The sequence below is a fragment of the Sinohyriopsis cumingii genome, chromosome 15 (genome assembly GCF_028554795.1).
Source record: "Sinohyriopsis cumingii isolate HCF-2022 chromosome 15, ASM2855479v2, whole genome shotgun sequence".
NCBI lineage: Eukaryota > Metazoa > Mollusca > Bivalvia > Unionida > Unionidae > Sinohyriopsis > Sinohyriopsis cumingii.
In genome coordinates, this window is record NC_142975.1 from 36776147 (window position 1) to 36791967 (window position 15821).

The 15821-nt window shown below is 36.0% G+C and overlaps 1 protein-coding gene across 2 annotated transcripts; it reads left to right on the plus strand.

Moving 5' to 3' along the window:
* Positions 1-7131: 7131 nt before the first annotated feature.
* LOC149781618 (uncharacterized) lies at positions 7132-10668 on the plus strand. Of its 2 annotated transcripts, XM_089935663.1 has the most exons (2): positions 7142-7241; positions 7868-10668. In XM_089935663.1, exon 2 carries the CDS (start codon positions 7933-7935, stop codon positions 8905-8907), a length of 975 nt encoding a protein of 324 aa, XP_089791789.1. In that variant the 5' UTR covers positions 7142-7241; positions 7868-7932; the 3' UTR covers positions 8908-10668. The 2 variants fall into 2 exon arrangements, with proteins under 2 accessions (XP_089791787.1, XP_089791789.1); XM_089935661.1 differs by having other exon boundaries at positions 7132-10668.
* The last annotated feature ends 5153 nt before the right edge of the window (positions 10669-15821 follow it).

Consider the following 15821-nt stretch of genomic DNA (forward strand, 5'->3'; position numbering starts at 1 on the left):
ATAAAGCTTTGTCGACTGCAAAAACATTAGTGAAAGACTGAGATAGACTTAAGAACAGTGTCTAGGATCAAAACATGTGCGAAAAGCAAATCTTGAAAACACTTGAACTGTTTGTTGTTGTTTGTTTTCGTCACAGGCGTCATATATTTTGCAATTACCCTAAATTGTGCATTTGCTTATCTTCTATTAAATATGAGGTCCAGTTAGATTTACTGTAGTCGACACAACATTTTACAAGTGTTGTATCCACATTCTATGCATTCTTTCTTTGAACTGACTTGAACCGCATTAATGTTGCTAGTGTCAAATATGTACCAACTGCACGGTTTGTCCTTGTTTTGCATAAGTAAATTACAAGCCTCTTTTCCAGTCAAATTAATTCATGAATCATGTAGAGTTTATGGTGATTATGTCACCTTGTATTACTTCCTTTCGTTGTAAGTACATATGTATTTTGTGTAATGACAACTAAAGGAAGTATCATATAAAACAGCTGTTTCATTTAATATTTCCGCATATACAAAAAACTGGCATATACTCTGTCCCAAATGGACAAAGAGTAATGTCACGGCGGCTTTTATATGTTGCGTCACTTTGTATTGATTTCTGTTTTTCACTCTATTCATCAGTTCTTTCATTTTTCAATCATTTTGTTATTTAAATAATTTTGTCGTTAGCCCATTCAATAATTTAGAGACATATGTAAGACAAAGACTGCCAAGGAGGCGAAAGGCCAGAGGCTTTCGTTGAACTCAAGTGGCGATTCGTGATTAATCGGGAGCATAATGGCGGAAGCCATATTAGAAGTTTACCGCAAGAAGAATGGTTTTCAAACTGCACCCCGAAATGTGGTTTGATCTTACTCTGTGATAAATCTAGGATGAAATGGAAATTCTGTGATATTTCTAGAATGAAATGCAAATTGTGTGATATCGCTTTAAGATGAAATGCAAATATTTAACACAGAAATAAAATGGCATCATGATTGTTATGGTTTCATTGAAAGTTTACAAGAAAAGGATTTGTTTATACGAGTAAAAAATATAATGGGAGACTGTATCATCGACATTAAAATTATGACCGGAGGTGAGGTGGATGGGGAGTGAGGGATAGCGGGTGGAAAGGCAGATCTCTGTAGATACTATTATATATATCTTTAAAGCTTTAAACAAACTGCTTATTATATGTATGTATTTGAAAGTAAATTAAATTTTCTTGAATCTGCACATATGTTAAAACAATTTCTTTAAAAAGAAAAAGAGTTGCTAATTTTTGTAAATAAATCAAACTCTTTAATGTGAATTAAACAGAATTTTTAGAACTATATGCCAATTAATTATCCCTTGACCGTTGTCATGCATTTTCCGTCAGATTTTAGAAAGATTCGGCCATAAGGCATCATTAAAAGTTGAAATTTTAATTTTATGGACCATATCAAGGGTCTATATGTTATCAAAATATTTTCTCTTTGAAATAATTTTAACCATATTTCCGCCTCGACTGTCAAATACATACCAATTGCTCCCATCTTCTATTTAGCGAAGCCATTTTTATATCAGATGCAAGTCAAATAGATTTATCGTAGACTGCATGACTTTTAAGATAGCTAATTTAAATTTTAAGTGTTCTATCCAGGTCTAAACAAGAACATAAAATTATATCTTTGAAACAACCATTACTGCGTTTGTGTAGTTACTCTCAAACATAACACGCCTGCTCTATTTTATTGCCTTTCTTCCTGTATAATAAATAGTTTATATAATTAAAAAGCTAAATACATTTTGTGTTTGTCACTACGCTTACACTTATTGCCTCTGAAAATCCCTTAAACCAACACTTCATATCGTTTGCCAGTACTTTGAATTATCAGATCTTTGTATAAATATTAGAAGAAACAAAGGCAAAGACAAACCTGACTGGAAGTGGAACAGGTAGTAATTATACATTCGGTTTAGAATACTATTTCGTTTGTCATTCATGTAAAAACAATTGAATATGATATTGCAAAGATCTTAGCAATATAGATTAATTACATTATGATATACAGTTTGTGAAAAATCGGACAGTTAATGTTCCACTGGTAAAAAATATAAAAAAAATCACTAATTTAATTTGGTAAATTTACAGCTATTGAAAGCTTGGCATTAACAAAACTTACTCGTCTATTACTGACTTTAACGAACCCCTTCATAATGTCCTACGAGAACTGAATTCTCATTTTCTAGCTTTGTTGGGAGTGGGGTAAAAGATTATTAAAAGAAAGGTGATATTAAAGGTAATCAGGAAGTTGTCCTTAAAATGGTTTATATCGGTACTTTAATGGATTTCATGAAGAATCAATAGAATGGATCATGACGAGAAGCAAGTAGAAAAATGTTATATATATGGAATAGGTTTCCTTTTAAAGAGTGATTACATGTCTGCATACGTTTCAGATATATGTCTTTTTAGCGTATATAACTTTGTATGCAAGATTTATTACTGAAAACAATGAAGTCTTACTTCAAACTCTTGGATAAATGGATAGTGGGGTGGGGGTGGGGGTTGAGATTTGGATTTAGCGTAGCTTTAAAAAAATTTTCAGTCATATCTCTACGGTGGCTGCAGTATGGCAGTATAAACTGATGACTAGATAAAAAATTAGATAAAGACACATTTGCAATAATGAAGAGCCAGCCTCAGTTCTGATATGGAGTTTGAAAATTTATAATTTCATTGAAGATTAATTAAATCAGGTCTTTCGTTTTCCTTGGCTATCGTGGTAGCCAGATGTCCGGCACTTAAATGCTTTCCAAATTAAGTTTGTGCACAGAATTTTCCCAAAACATAGTTTTCGAATAAAATCGAAATAAATTAAATTAATCAGTGCTTTTTTTATAAAGGCTTCGCATAAATTTTAACTCGTCGTCAATATAAGTGAACTCGTCGTCAATAGAAGTGTCCTCTTAGTCAATAGAAGTGACCAATACTAGAACCAATCTTGACAAGCTGGGGGGGTGGGGGGTGGACAAAGAGCAAGTGCGATCATCTGTACTGTTTTTATGTATAAGGGAAAGAATTTATGCCAGGTGTAATAGACAGGAATAGCTGATGATATGAATATAGTTTAAATAATAGATTTATACTATATATTTAATCATTAATTTAATTTTATTTGATACCTAGTATGACTACCTTTAAGAAAGAGTTGAAACAACACGTACACATGGGATACATTTTATACGAAATGCCAACTATATTTTTTACATTTAATTTCAAAACCGAAAGTTTTATCTAAATTTCTCACTTTGTCTACTGTGAGTTACGTACTCATATGTTTGTATTTATTATTGTCTTAATTACACATTATCTATGTACCGATATGATTCCCATGGTCGAAAGCTCTATTACCTGGCTTCCTCACAAATTGATACATATTTGGAACCAACATCCACTGTATCCTAGCCCTCTATATTTTGCCGACGGTGCCTAGTCCAGTGAGCTTTTATATATAGACAGTGACATTCATAACCACACAAGAGTAGAATATTAAACCACTTCTATAATGATGGAAATATATCGATATTAGATTTTGAAATCTAATGTATTAAAAGAAAATAATTATTTTATGTTCAAAACAATTAAAGAAATGGAGATTACTCTTACTGTGCGTTGGTCGTGTTTTTATGGGCTACTTCCCTTGAAACTGACGTGAGCTTAATTTTAGATGCTTTTCAGCACTTGAATATGAACGAGAAAAGTAGAAAGTAGAGAAATTAAAATACAATTTTTAAATGTAATGCCTCTAATCCTTTGTTTCAAAACAGTCCTTGAAATGCCTTGTATACTTTATATTTGTTTGTCTATAGTTAATTCCCCTTATTTCCTGGACAGCAACGATCAACCTGCTGTAATGAATTACTGAATCGGACCTGAACTTTTTTCAGACAGGGTCAAATAGTTTACAAAATGATTGTTGTTGTTGTTGTTGTTGTAGGGTTTAACGCCATTTTTCAGCACACGATAAGCTATACATGGCGGCCAGTATTAATGGTGGAGGAAGAACCAGGGAAAACTCCGGAAAGAACCACCGACCCACGAGAAGCTACTGGCAAGCTTTCTCACATACCCACATTGGCCGAATCCGAGACTCGAACCCACGCAGACAGAGGTGAGATGGCAGTGATCCATAACGGAGAGCGCTTTAGACCACCTGGCCACTCGGGGCCCCTTTTACAAAATGACTAAAACATAATTTATTGCGACAGATTATGTCAACCCAATCCTTCCTACAGTGTTCTTAAGTCACCATTTATGTGGTCATCTTATAAAAATGAGATGAATCTCTCTCTCTCTTTCTCTCTCTCTCTGCATGTCTACACTGGTTACATCTAATAAGTTTATAGTAATTTATTTCTCGTAAAAAATTCTGTTAAAAAATATCTTATCTTTTTTTATTAATACAGCACGTAAATGGAAAATAGAATGACATTTATACAGTTCTCTATCAGTTCAAACGTGGGATGCAGTCGCGTAAATGCATGGCCTCTCGTAGTGTCTTACTGCCATTGTTTCTTGTGACCTTTTCGTTTACACATTCAGATTGAATGTCTTTACATTTTTAGCTTTTATAGATCAGTTTTTAGAAAACAGACAAAAATAAATATCTCCATACCTCAACCCCCACCCCACCCCACATAGAACAACACATTAACTGCCCTAGAACTTAAATTACTTCGATGAACACCAAGTACTGTTGGGAACATAACTACGCGAAATATGCCTTCAACTTGGTCTAAATGTAATTATAAATGCATTACTCTACCCTTTACTTACATGGTCTCCCAAAAAATTACTCTCTACCTATCCCAGGTTCTACAGAGAGGAGAGCATGTACAAACGCGCACACATGCGTGTACACTTGTAAATACACAGCTTGATTAGTTTTAAGTGATTGTATTTATTTCATTACAATGGCAACCTTGATTTGTAAACATTGTACACAACATCAAGATCTTAGTTCCGAGTCACGTGATTAGCACGTAGGTATTTATATGCTGACGTGCTTAATGGTTGAACAATTAAAAACGAATTACATTCCATACAGCAGAGAATATAATAAACCGTTTTTTCTTTTTCTTCCGACGTAAGATTACCCGTATTATCAGTTAAGCTAGTAATAAATGATCTCGTTGGTACGTACAATATATACAGTGTTTGGACAATCAGCCAACTTTGAACAGTGTAGATCCCGATCTGTGTAATGTGCTGACAGATTAGGGTCTGCGATGTTTATTTAAAATGATAGACCAACACAACAAACAGATCCGACTCTGCTTTGACGGCACATTATGAAAAGGTGCATCTAAGAACATGCTCTTGCTGTAGAACATGCGTCATATACTTACAAGAATATACCATAAATTCAAATTTGACAAGTTGTTTGTCACCATTGACTGTACTAAGACTTTCAACACATGACTGTCCAGACCAAAATGTCGGGACAAACAGAAAATAATGAAGAATAAATAAAGATGACTCAGTTTATCCACTTTCTGTTATTTTTCTTTACCTGCTTTAATGCCCAAGTAAGTTTGCATCTTTGTTCCAACTTAATTCAAGATTTAATTTATGTGACGTGTTGATGATTTTAGCGCTCTTTAGACAAAGGCAAGAAACTAAATTTAAAAAAAAGAACAAACAACAACAACAACAACAACAACAAAATTAACAAGCAAAAAAAAAAAAAAAAAAACAACTCTAAATCTGAAAGTAATCTTTATAAAAGTGAATCCCGGCTGATGATGATAATGTCACATAAAAGGAGAATGAAAGAACAGCGTGTAAATAAATAAATAAATAAATAAATAAAACGACTCACCGACTGGCAGACAGGCATGCAGGCAGATAGACATACAGACAAGATAGATAGATAGATAGATAGATAAATATTAAGTATGTAAGTAAGATAGATCTTGGAAAGATTCTGGGAACGGAAAGCTTGGACATAGTATTGGAATGATTCCTGTATAAGCTCAACATTATATTGTTCTTTCGAACATATAACCTTTACTGAATTTCTTTGCCGAAGAGGTTGGATGGGGATAAGATGAGTATATATTTTTATTGGTTAATTGGTGAAGTTGCCCTACCGTTAGAGCATGTGTTCTCAGTCCGTTACTTTAATTGTTTACTTGTTATAAATAGCAGAGTATAACTAATGTGTGACGGATGGATGGACGGACGAGAATAACACTGCTTGCTCCTGCTACACTACATTTTTAATAGGTCACGAAAAACACTATACGTACTTTTCTTTTAAGAGGTTCTAACTACTACCTTATTTAAAAAGAAAGAAAGAAGAAGAAAAAACACTCGCGACACCACAGACGCTGGCTTCGGGTGATTGTTAAGTTGAAGGATAGTTGAGAACCCGGCAATTAATGGCCTTTGCACATGATAAACCAGAGATCGGACCCGTGAACCAAGAATGCAAAGCGATGGCTCAACCGCAGTATTATTCAGCTCCTTCTGGATTGCAACGCCAATTTACTCGACATTTATTGATGAAAGTAGCTATTGGTATTAAATTGTGTTCCTTTTTAAAGCGGAAGAAAATATAGCCATCCACTCGTGGCTCGCTGACTCCCACCCCCATCCTCAAATATATCCTATACAGTATTATACGGGACAGCACGGACGATTGTGTCTCGAACTTCCACGGTGTAGGCGTAAACATGTATCGTGTTCCATGCCCCGAATACTGATCATCGTGGTACACCGAGGATATGTACAAAGGAACTTGCTTGCATTAAAATCTATATATATATATAGTAACCCGTTGTCAGTATCATGGCAATACACAAGCTATACAGCTAATGTGAATTAGCGAGATCAACACTGATAATTATTGTTTGTCAATGAAGTTTGGTACTCGCCAATACGATTATCTCTGCCTTTCTCAGTAAAATACTTTTGAACAATGGAAATATCTTAAAAGTGAACAACCTAGATATATTTCAATTCAAGGTAAGAGGAGTATTTATACGCGTCGGTCGTTTGCAAAGAAAAGTAAAGATACACTTCATTAAGTTTGTTTGCAGTAATACTAAAGAGTTGACAACATTACTGATTAACTACATAACACCCGTGCCTTTGTCTAACAGTATGTCCTAGCGCTATGACATGGATTGTCTGTAGTGATCTGTCGTCTGCCAACAACAGTTTGACTTTCGAAGCTGTGATCTTTGTAATGGATTAAGGTATATAATACTAAAAGCAATCATTCATTTGGCGACAAAATGTGTACTATTAATCAAGGAAAACTTCATATCGCTTCCTCTTTTAACTGAAATACGCCTTCTTAAAAGGACCTTTCACCGTGAGCTTGATCACAGTTAGTGTCCAATACAGCCATAGTCGGCGGACTCGGTAATTATTCACTTGGTAATTATAAAAAAGCGCAAAATACATGGATGAAAAACATGCCTTTCGGGTGCAAAAATCACTTACATACTGTATAAACTTTCGTAAGTAAACTGTGATGTCAGGATTGTAAATATTACCTTGAGGTTATCTACTCGATCACTAAGGATTAAAAGCTATGTATTTTCATGCTTTTGGCAGTGGATTACCAGACTTCGTTTGTAAAGCAGTAGTCTCTTATCGTGTAATGTTTACTCTAACGGCAGTTTATCATGAAATATAGGGTTTCGATCACCTATATCCACTTAGTTACTTTGTTAATTTGAACAACTGTAGAGGCAATTAAAAGAAGTAGTTTTGATAGATTAATCAAACATGAACACTGATGCCCTCAGTTCTTACTTCCATGCGGGAGGTATCGACACTGGAGAACAACTTAATCTCTCTTCATTTTCGCATACAGGCCAGTCTTCCGAAGCAACTGCGGCGGATGAAATTCTACCTTATTTAGCCCAGTTTTATTCACCAATGAGAATTTTAACACCTTCAGGATCGGTGCAAGTTAGACCACATCAGTCTCGGGTCTCGACACGGACTCGGTCGGCATCATTCAGTTTTAGACCACTAAAGCGAGGACAATCCATCGAACTTCCATTTAAATCGCCAGCAGCAACCGAACTGAGTTTAAAACTATCGCCCTGGGTTTCAACAACCCAGACAGACTTCAAACATCCTGCAATTATTGAAAGTTGTTTGGAAACGATTAAAACTGATTTGGATCCAGAAAACACTATGTCAAAGCCGCCATATTGGTTTTACAGGAGCAATTCAGAAAGCTTAATTAACAAGGAGAAGAACGGATCGGATCAAATTGTCAGGGGAGGGTCCCCTCGATTGCAGGTCACGAAGTCTTCTGGGGTTCAGTATTATATGTCGCCTTTACAGAAAAGGGTTTCCTTCTCTACGAAAGATTCTCCGAAAACGCCACAAAGGCATCGAGCAGTTCTAGTTCCTTCAGGTGAAAATTATTACAATGGCTATCTTGCCACGGATTTTCACAAGCTTTCAGAGTCTCTAAAATATGCTGCAAAAGCAAATACTGGGGCCGTCAGGACTCCATCAAGCCCTTCAAGTTCTGATTCCAATTTAAACTACAGCGGTTCTCATTACAAGCCATTAATAGGCGATCGGTCTGCCTACATTCGAAGTGTTTATCCAGTTAGATGCCGGACGCCTCCGATGGAATTAACCAAGAATAACCCTCAGCCCTTACTTCGGTTCTCTCCGACAGACGCGATTCATCCAAGACAGGGTTCAGATTTGTCAGCAAGAGGCCCGATAAGTAGACCAAAAAATTCGATTCGAAGTTTGGACGAGAGTTATCGCCTGCAAAAGCGGCAGTTTATCTTATCAAAGCAGCAGTCATCTCTTGATTTGCTGACAAAAGAGAGATCTGAGATGTACGCAAAACAAGCTAAATTAAAGGAACTACTGAGCAAGTGAGATTCTAGTTGTGTATAGTGTTTCATCACATGTATATTATGCTATTCAAATTAATATGAATTTCTTTTTGTAAAACGTGAAATACCATCTCATGACGTCACAAAAACGTATTGACTTCATGTAAGGGACAAGCGGAATGACCAAGGTGTCGGAATGTATTGGAGAGTCATTTCCATTACACTATTCTCCAGTTTTGTGGAATAAAATAAAATTTTGTTTGGTCATGTGGTAAATAGAATTTTACACGAGTGTTCATATCTTCCCCATAACCACTCTGAGGATTCTGCGTGATCGTTTTAAATGATGATTTTAATAATATCAATAGTTTTCTTGCCAAGGACTGCAACATTAGAAATTATTTAACAACTCTCACTCTTGAAAGATTCTCAATGTATTGGTAGCGCTTTGTTAATTCCAGATTGTTGTCTATTATATTGTGTTATTCTAAGCTTATTTGTGTTGTTGTTTGAAAAAGTGAAACTTTTCATAGCTGTTCAATGATGCATATGTCAACGTAAACGTTCAGGTTTCTTATGATGATTTTCGTGTTCTGTGCTGACTCCGTGTATTTTTCATAGCACGAGTAGGTCACATTGTGGAGAATGATGAATCGTGATGAACAATACATTGAAAGTATTCTGGAATTGGTCCTGTAATTTACGTAATGTTTTTGTTTTGTTTTGTTTGTTTGTTTTTATTTGTTTGTTTGTTTTATGTTTTTTATATATAGCTTTTTGTTTTTGTTTTTGTTTTTTACAGTTATTTCACGAATATGTGCAATCTACACTGGATGGCGACATTCGTAAATGATTGATTGTGATTTATATAAATTATTAAACTATGTTTGATAACGTGGTTCCATTATCTGAAGCCCATGAGCAACCCCAAGGATATGAGAATATAAGCTTAGTGGGTTCTCTTTGTTTTCTTTTTGTGTTCACTAAAATCATAAGATTGTCTTCGTATTTATGTACAGCTGGAAGGGTATTCAATTCATATGTTAGCTACGGAATGAATGTCATTTCCTTTCAGCATCAGAAACTGCTATAAGATTTACTCTCTCTCTCTCTCTCTCTCTCTCTCTCTCTCTCTCTCTCTCCATGTCTGCACTGCTTACATCTAATAACTTTATAATGAAGTCCCACCAAAGTTTGATTAAATAATAAAGAAATAATATTACTATTATGGTAATCCGCTCCCCACCTCTTAATTAAATGGTCGGCTACTGACGTGTTTAAAATGAGATAGGCTTTGTTCGATGCAGATACGTAGTGCTGCTGTACGAAAGGACATTTATCAGCCTGTACCCTGATGAATCATCGACATCAATGGCATTGATTTGCAATAATATGCACCCAATATCGCAGACCCCAATCACCCGTTGTATAATGCGCATGCAGATCTGAATCAAAACCCAGCACAGTTCTGTGCGTATTATGTACATGGTTGGGATATCGTGACTTAAAACGCAGTATCTTCAAAATCTAGTGATCAGATGTTAGAGACAATTAAATCCCTACATCCATTACAACAATAAGTGCATGACAAAAGGTAAGAAACAACACACCTATATGAGGTCCATACCTTGCAAAACGTATTCAGCACCTATATACTCTTGTTTAAATTTAAGTAAATCTGAGTTACTATATATATAAACAAATATTTTCTTTGGATTTTCTGTCTTTGATTTTATATATTCTACAGGCATGGTAATCTGTTTATTGATTTTATTTCAAACAATAAACTATTTTCGTCTATGTATATGTAATTGCAGCTTCTCTTATTTACCTTTAATACTTTCATTTTTAATTATTTCCAGTTACAATTACTTAGTCCAGACTAGTTTTCTATTAGAATGATAAACAATCACATATTACACTACCCACAACATCACATATATCACACAACACCATACACAAAAACACCACATACAGAACACAACATCATACAACACTATAAACATCACAAAGAACACCACACATTGTAACACACACACACACACACACACACACACACCATGGATACGGTTAGTGAAAGGATCAACTCGTAGACTGACTTCATTAGCTACACTTCAGCATACACGAAAATTACTGATATGTACAACCATACTTTTAACTTCGAATGAAATAAGCAAAGGTGGCATTAGCTAACACTTTGAATATGATCAGCACAAAGTAAAACATTAATTATTACTTTTTAATACACGTGTCACATAGAAAACAAAATGGTAAATTTGTCTAAATTTGCTTTTTTCTATACAGGACACCACATAAATTCCACAGAAGCAGATATTGTGGCTGTATGCAATATGCAGAAATTACCTATGACAATAATAATTTGGGCTGATAGACTCTTGACAGGATTTATCACTATTGCTCTCCTCGGAAGTTTACGTTAGTGGGACATCCTGACCCTCTACACGAATTTATCTTTGTGGGTCAATCTGGGACATAAGGGGAAATGTTATGTTGTAATAACATCTACTGTCAATCACTTAATTGCTATATATCGCTTAGCAACCTACTATCTAACGCGGTGTGTATAGTGACCAATACGTAGTCATCAAATATGCAATATCCCTACACTATACCATAAACTTCCCCTCGGAGTGACCAAGACCTCAATACTTACTAGCATATTGGTGCTTGTACTCATTGTACTTACAAACACACAAACATACCATCACACAAGAGAGGTAGCGTGTAAGGGAAAGGGGATCAAATTGAACACATTATCAAGCAGAAGCAAGGTTAAGCGTGTTTATATGCACACTATACCCACAAAAAACAAGGGGGGGGGGGTAAGTTTTAACTGGTTGTGAAAGGACAATGCTTTGCACAAACATGCAAGCAAATAATTTTTGGCAATGAATGAGTAGGTTCATTGTTTCTAAAAGAATCGAGTGACTCCTAAAAGGGATGTCGGGTGTTTGTGGACCTTTATATGCAGGCAGGACAACTAAACATTCAGGGCCCCAACTTCGATATCTCTAACTTTGAGACACAAACAAAAATACACTTTTCCAGCTTTGCAGCAAGTGCTCATCTCAAACAATTACTCCGTTGCTCTGCAGCTTCATTGTCTCAATCGACCAAGCTTCCTCTCCAGACATCAGGTAATATTGTTGTTCTTTCCGTTGTTTCCGCTGATGTATTTTTGGTTTCCGCTATATCAAACTCTTATATACATTGACCCAGGTTTGATTTTTCGCACGGTAAATCTCTCTTCCTCCTATCTTTTCTTTTTTTCCTATTCTTCACATTCCATGCCATCTTGATCAATTCCATTCCTTTATTATAGCTTCTTTTATCAGTTCTTTTCCCATCCTGAAATAAATCATTCACCTTTCGATATGCCTCGGATCGGGGCAACATTCGTGTACTCTTCAAAGGTGTTCAGGTATTTCTAAATAGGACACATCTTCGTTTAGTTTAATTTCACTGGCTAGGTAGTTTGACTTCTATGTTGTGTGGTGGACGATGAAAGACAAAAGTGATGACGATTATGCTGTTGAATCAGAGATGTGTACGATCCTTCAGCCATGTATGTCTAATTACTGTACCCACAGCGTATTTTTTAATTACACGTCAAATGGGTGCAAGACACACATTCGACACGTTACTGTGATCACTCGGTCATGATCGGGCGAGGAAAAGGCGGAAATGGCATATGCAGAGTGCACTTCGACGTCACTGGATAGCTCTAATTGGGTTCAAATTTTGATTTTATTGCAAAAATTAAATAATGCGTTATTACACCAGGGTAATTCTGAAGTTTTGCAAAGACAAATTCGATACTTGTGCATGTTAGGTTAATATTATTTTGCATACCGGATCATTCCAAGTATTGCCATATTAGGCCTATCCTACAGTTGTAAGCATATGCACTTTCTATGTTGGGTTTGTTTGAGTTTGATATCGCAGGATCAGTGTTACCTTGTGCGGCTGGGCCTGAATGTTTTCTTTACTAGCCTCCTTATATTTTTCTGATTTATATGGGATTAGTTGTGTCTCTCGAATCAATGGTGCCAAAGCTTAGTCGTATATTTGTTCGATCTTTTTACTAAAAATTACGGGACTGTGCGGTTGGCCCATATGGTCTTGAATTATGACCACCTTATAATCTTAGCTATTATTATAGTCAGGCTAACGGGTCATAGGATTAAGTTAGTTTTTGTGAACCAAGCATTGCCACATTATTCAGCTGGACCCGATGGTATGGGTCAAAGACCACATAATATTGCTTACATTTTCTTAAAAGGACGAGTTTTTACCGTTACCATCAACCAATTTAGACAGAAAGCATGTTTAAATTAAATAAAGAAAGTACAGTCGGGTGATCTGATTATGTGGACCGTAATGTGATGTGATTAAGTATATGATATGGAAAGAAAGCTCAAGAAATCAGTATGGGGAATGTTATGTAATTAAGGAAAACGTTCTAGGTTTGCCTGGTGTTTAATGTTGACATTAATTTCCTGTAATGGTATATAAAATGATAAAATATAAATGGAAATGGAAATGTTTATGTGGCTTACCGTGGTTTCCAATTTTATGGAAGCGGAGTTTCTGTCGCCAAGGAGGCATGGATTATCCCACCTACGCCAAGCGAGAACCAATTCCTATAGAGGAAATGGTCTATCAATCCTCTCGACATGGGCGGAGCCCATTCACAACCATTTTATACATGTTGGATTTGCCCATTTAGATTGATTTTGTGTTTATTTATTATTGTTTGTTTATTTTCTTTTAGCGGGCCTTGTTTGGGGACAGTCCAGATCGCTGTTCACAAGTCCATCTCTTCGATAAGGCGAACAGGATGTCATATACGGAAGGGGTAGAATTTGTCCAATTTGACCATAGTTCTAGCTGATGATTTTAAATTTTCTTCTTTTCCAATGGCAGAAAGGTATCCTAGGATATTTTAAATGTCGAGCCGACATTTTTGATACTGATTTTGAGAGTTCCGAACATGATGTAGGGGCTTTCAGAATTAAATGTTTTTTCCAGGAATTTGCGTCTTTTGAGATATTTATGGCAGTTGTTAATGACATGGTTGAGTATTTCTTGGTTGGGACAATGTGACTTTGGTACATGGGGCGAACCTCCCAAAAGTTGCTGGCTAATAAAGTTATGACAGTTAATTAGTATATTTATGACTTGTGACTGTTAATTAGTATAGTTATGGCTTTGGTGTCATGTGGGTTTGCCAAGTTTGTAGAGAGGAGATTTGTGTGGACTTGTTTTGCGTCCTTCAGGAGTATTGTCCCATTAGCCATGCTAGTTATTATAATGTTTCTGCCAAATTGTAGTGTATATTTCTTAGACCCTCTAATTAAGTTAATGAATGCTGGCTTCGCTATGTTTATATCTAGATTCTATATCGTAGCTCCACCATACAGGTGTTAACTCACCTGTGTAAATGTTGCTAGGTGCTGTATTCGGTCTAGTTTCTTTAATAAAGTGGGGTGGGCTTAAACATACCCCTGGCGCACAAATACATTTTCAGCTGAATTAGTATTCTGTATAGTGTGATAAGAGTGGAATGATTCCCCATCCGTCCAATCTGTACGCTTGAGTTTTCTCACGAGGTCTAAGTCCTTTATCCACGTCAGATGCTCCGAAAATAACATCCCTATAACATTTGCCACTTTTTGATTTAATGTATGTGTTGTTAAGATACAGCATATGGTGCCACTAAATACAACTTATCCCACCTGAGCCATCTCATTATCAGGTTAAGTGACACTTGCGTCTTACGAGACCCAGATGGACCTCTGATAATTGCCGTAATATAATTTGGATGATGATTTAATGTCTCTTAATCTCGTGGCACGGAGAAATCTATGAAATTTATGTAGTAGAAATATAATGAATATATTAATTTATATTGTGTTCGATGAAGAGCACACACTAATACCATTATATTAATAACAATAACGACGAGGATCAAAAAGCGTGCCATTACAGACAAGCATGTGAAATGCGGTACAAAAAATACACATATATCTTTCACGACACTGGCGAAGATATCGCTGCTTCACTGTGAAAATTACTAGGGTCTCCATGGGCTAAGTATCCTGGTGAAAGGCATCTTCCTGGATAGAATTACTGTAGTCCTGGAACCCGACTTGATATCAGACTTGACGAGAAAAGTCAATCAAGAGCCGTGCTTATCCCTTGTGCATGACAATGAACAGGCCACGCTCACAGCTGCTACTTTTTGGTTTCCAGGTATTGGTAACTTCATAATAGTATCTGAAACATATGCTAGATAGAAGGTTCTGTGGCCGAGCGGTTAGCGCTGCAGATGTTCACTCTCAACATGTCGGAATTGGTGTTCCAATCCCGTGACTGACAAATCTGTCGACGATTGCAAACAATCGCATTTAAAAATGTGGGGCTCAGCCCAAAGCTTGAAATTCAACAGAAAAATGTAATCGTAACTAAAAATTCATATACATCTTCCCACTATGTCAACAACGTAGTGGGTGCTGATTTTGAGCTCCCAGGGGTTGATTATGGGGAGAGTGTGCAAATTTTTGAAGTTATCAGTATTAATTTGTTGATCGTACAGCAGCGGTCATGTCCAGAACGCAGAGTTCCGCTATGAGGTGGAAAAATAGCATTCCTCCCACCTCATGGTAGTGGTGTAGATAGCGTAAATTTGTATATAATGCTGTAAATAGCTTGAATTTGTATATAATGCTGTAAATAGCTTGAATTTGTATATAATGTTGTGAATAGCTTGAATTTGTTTACATACTACTAGAGTTAAGATATAATTTAGTATGTGTATTGTGCCGTCCATACATTCCAACAAAAGTTATGAAAGTTAGAATTAAATATGTTTATTGTGCGGTCCATGCCTTCTGACAAAATTTAGGAATGTATATATTTTTTTAAAAAACAGAT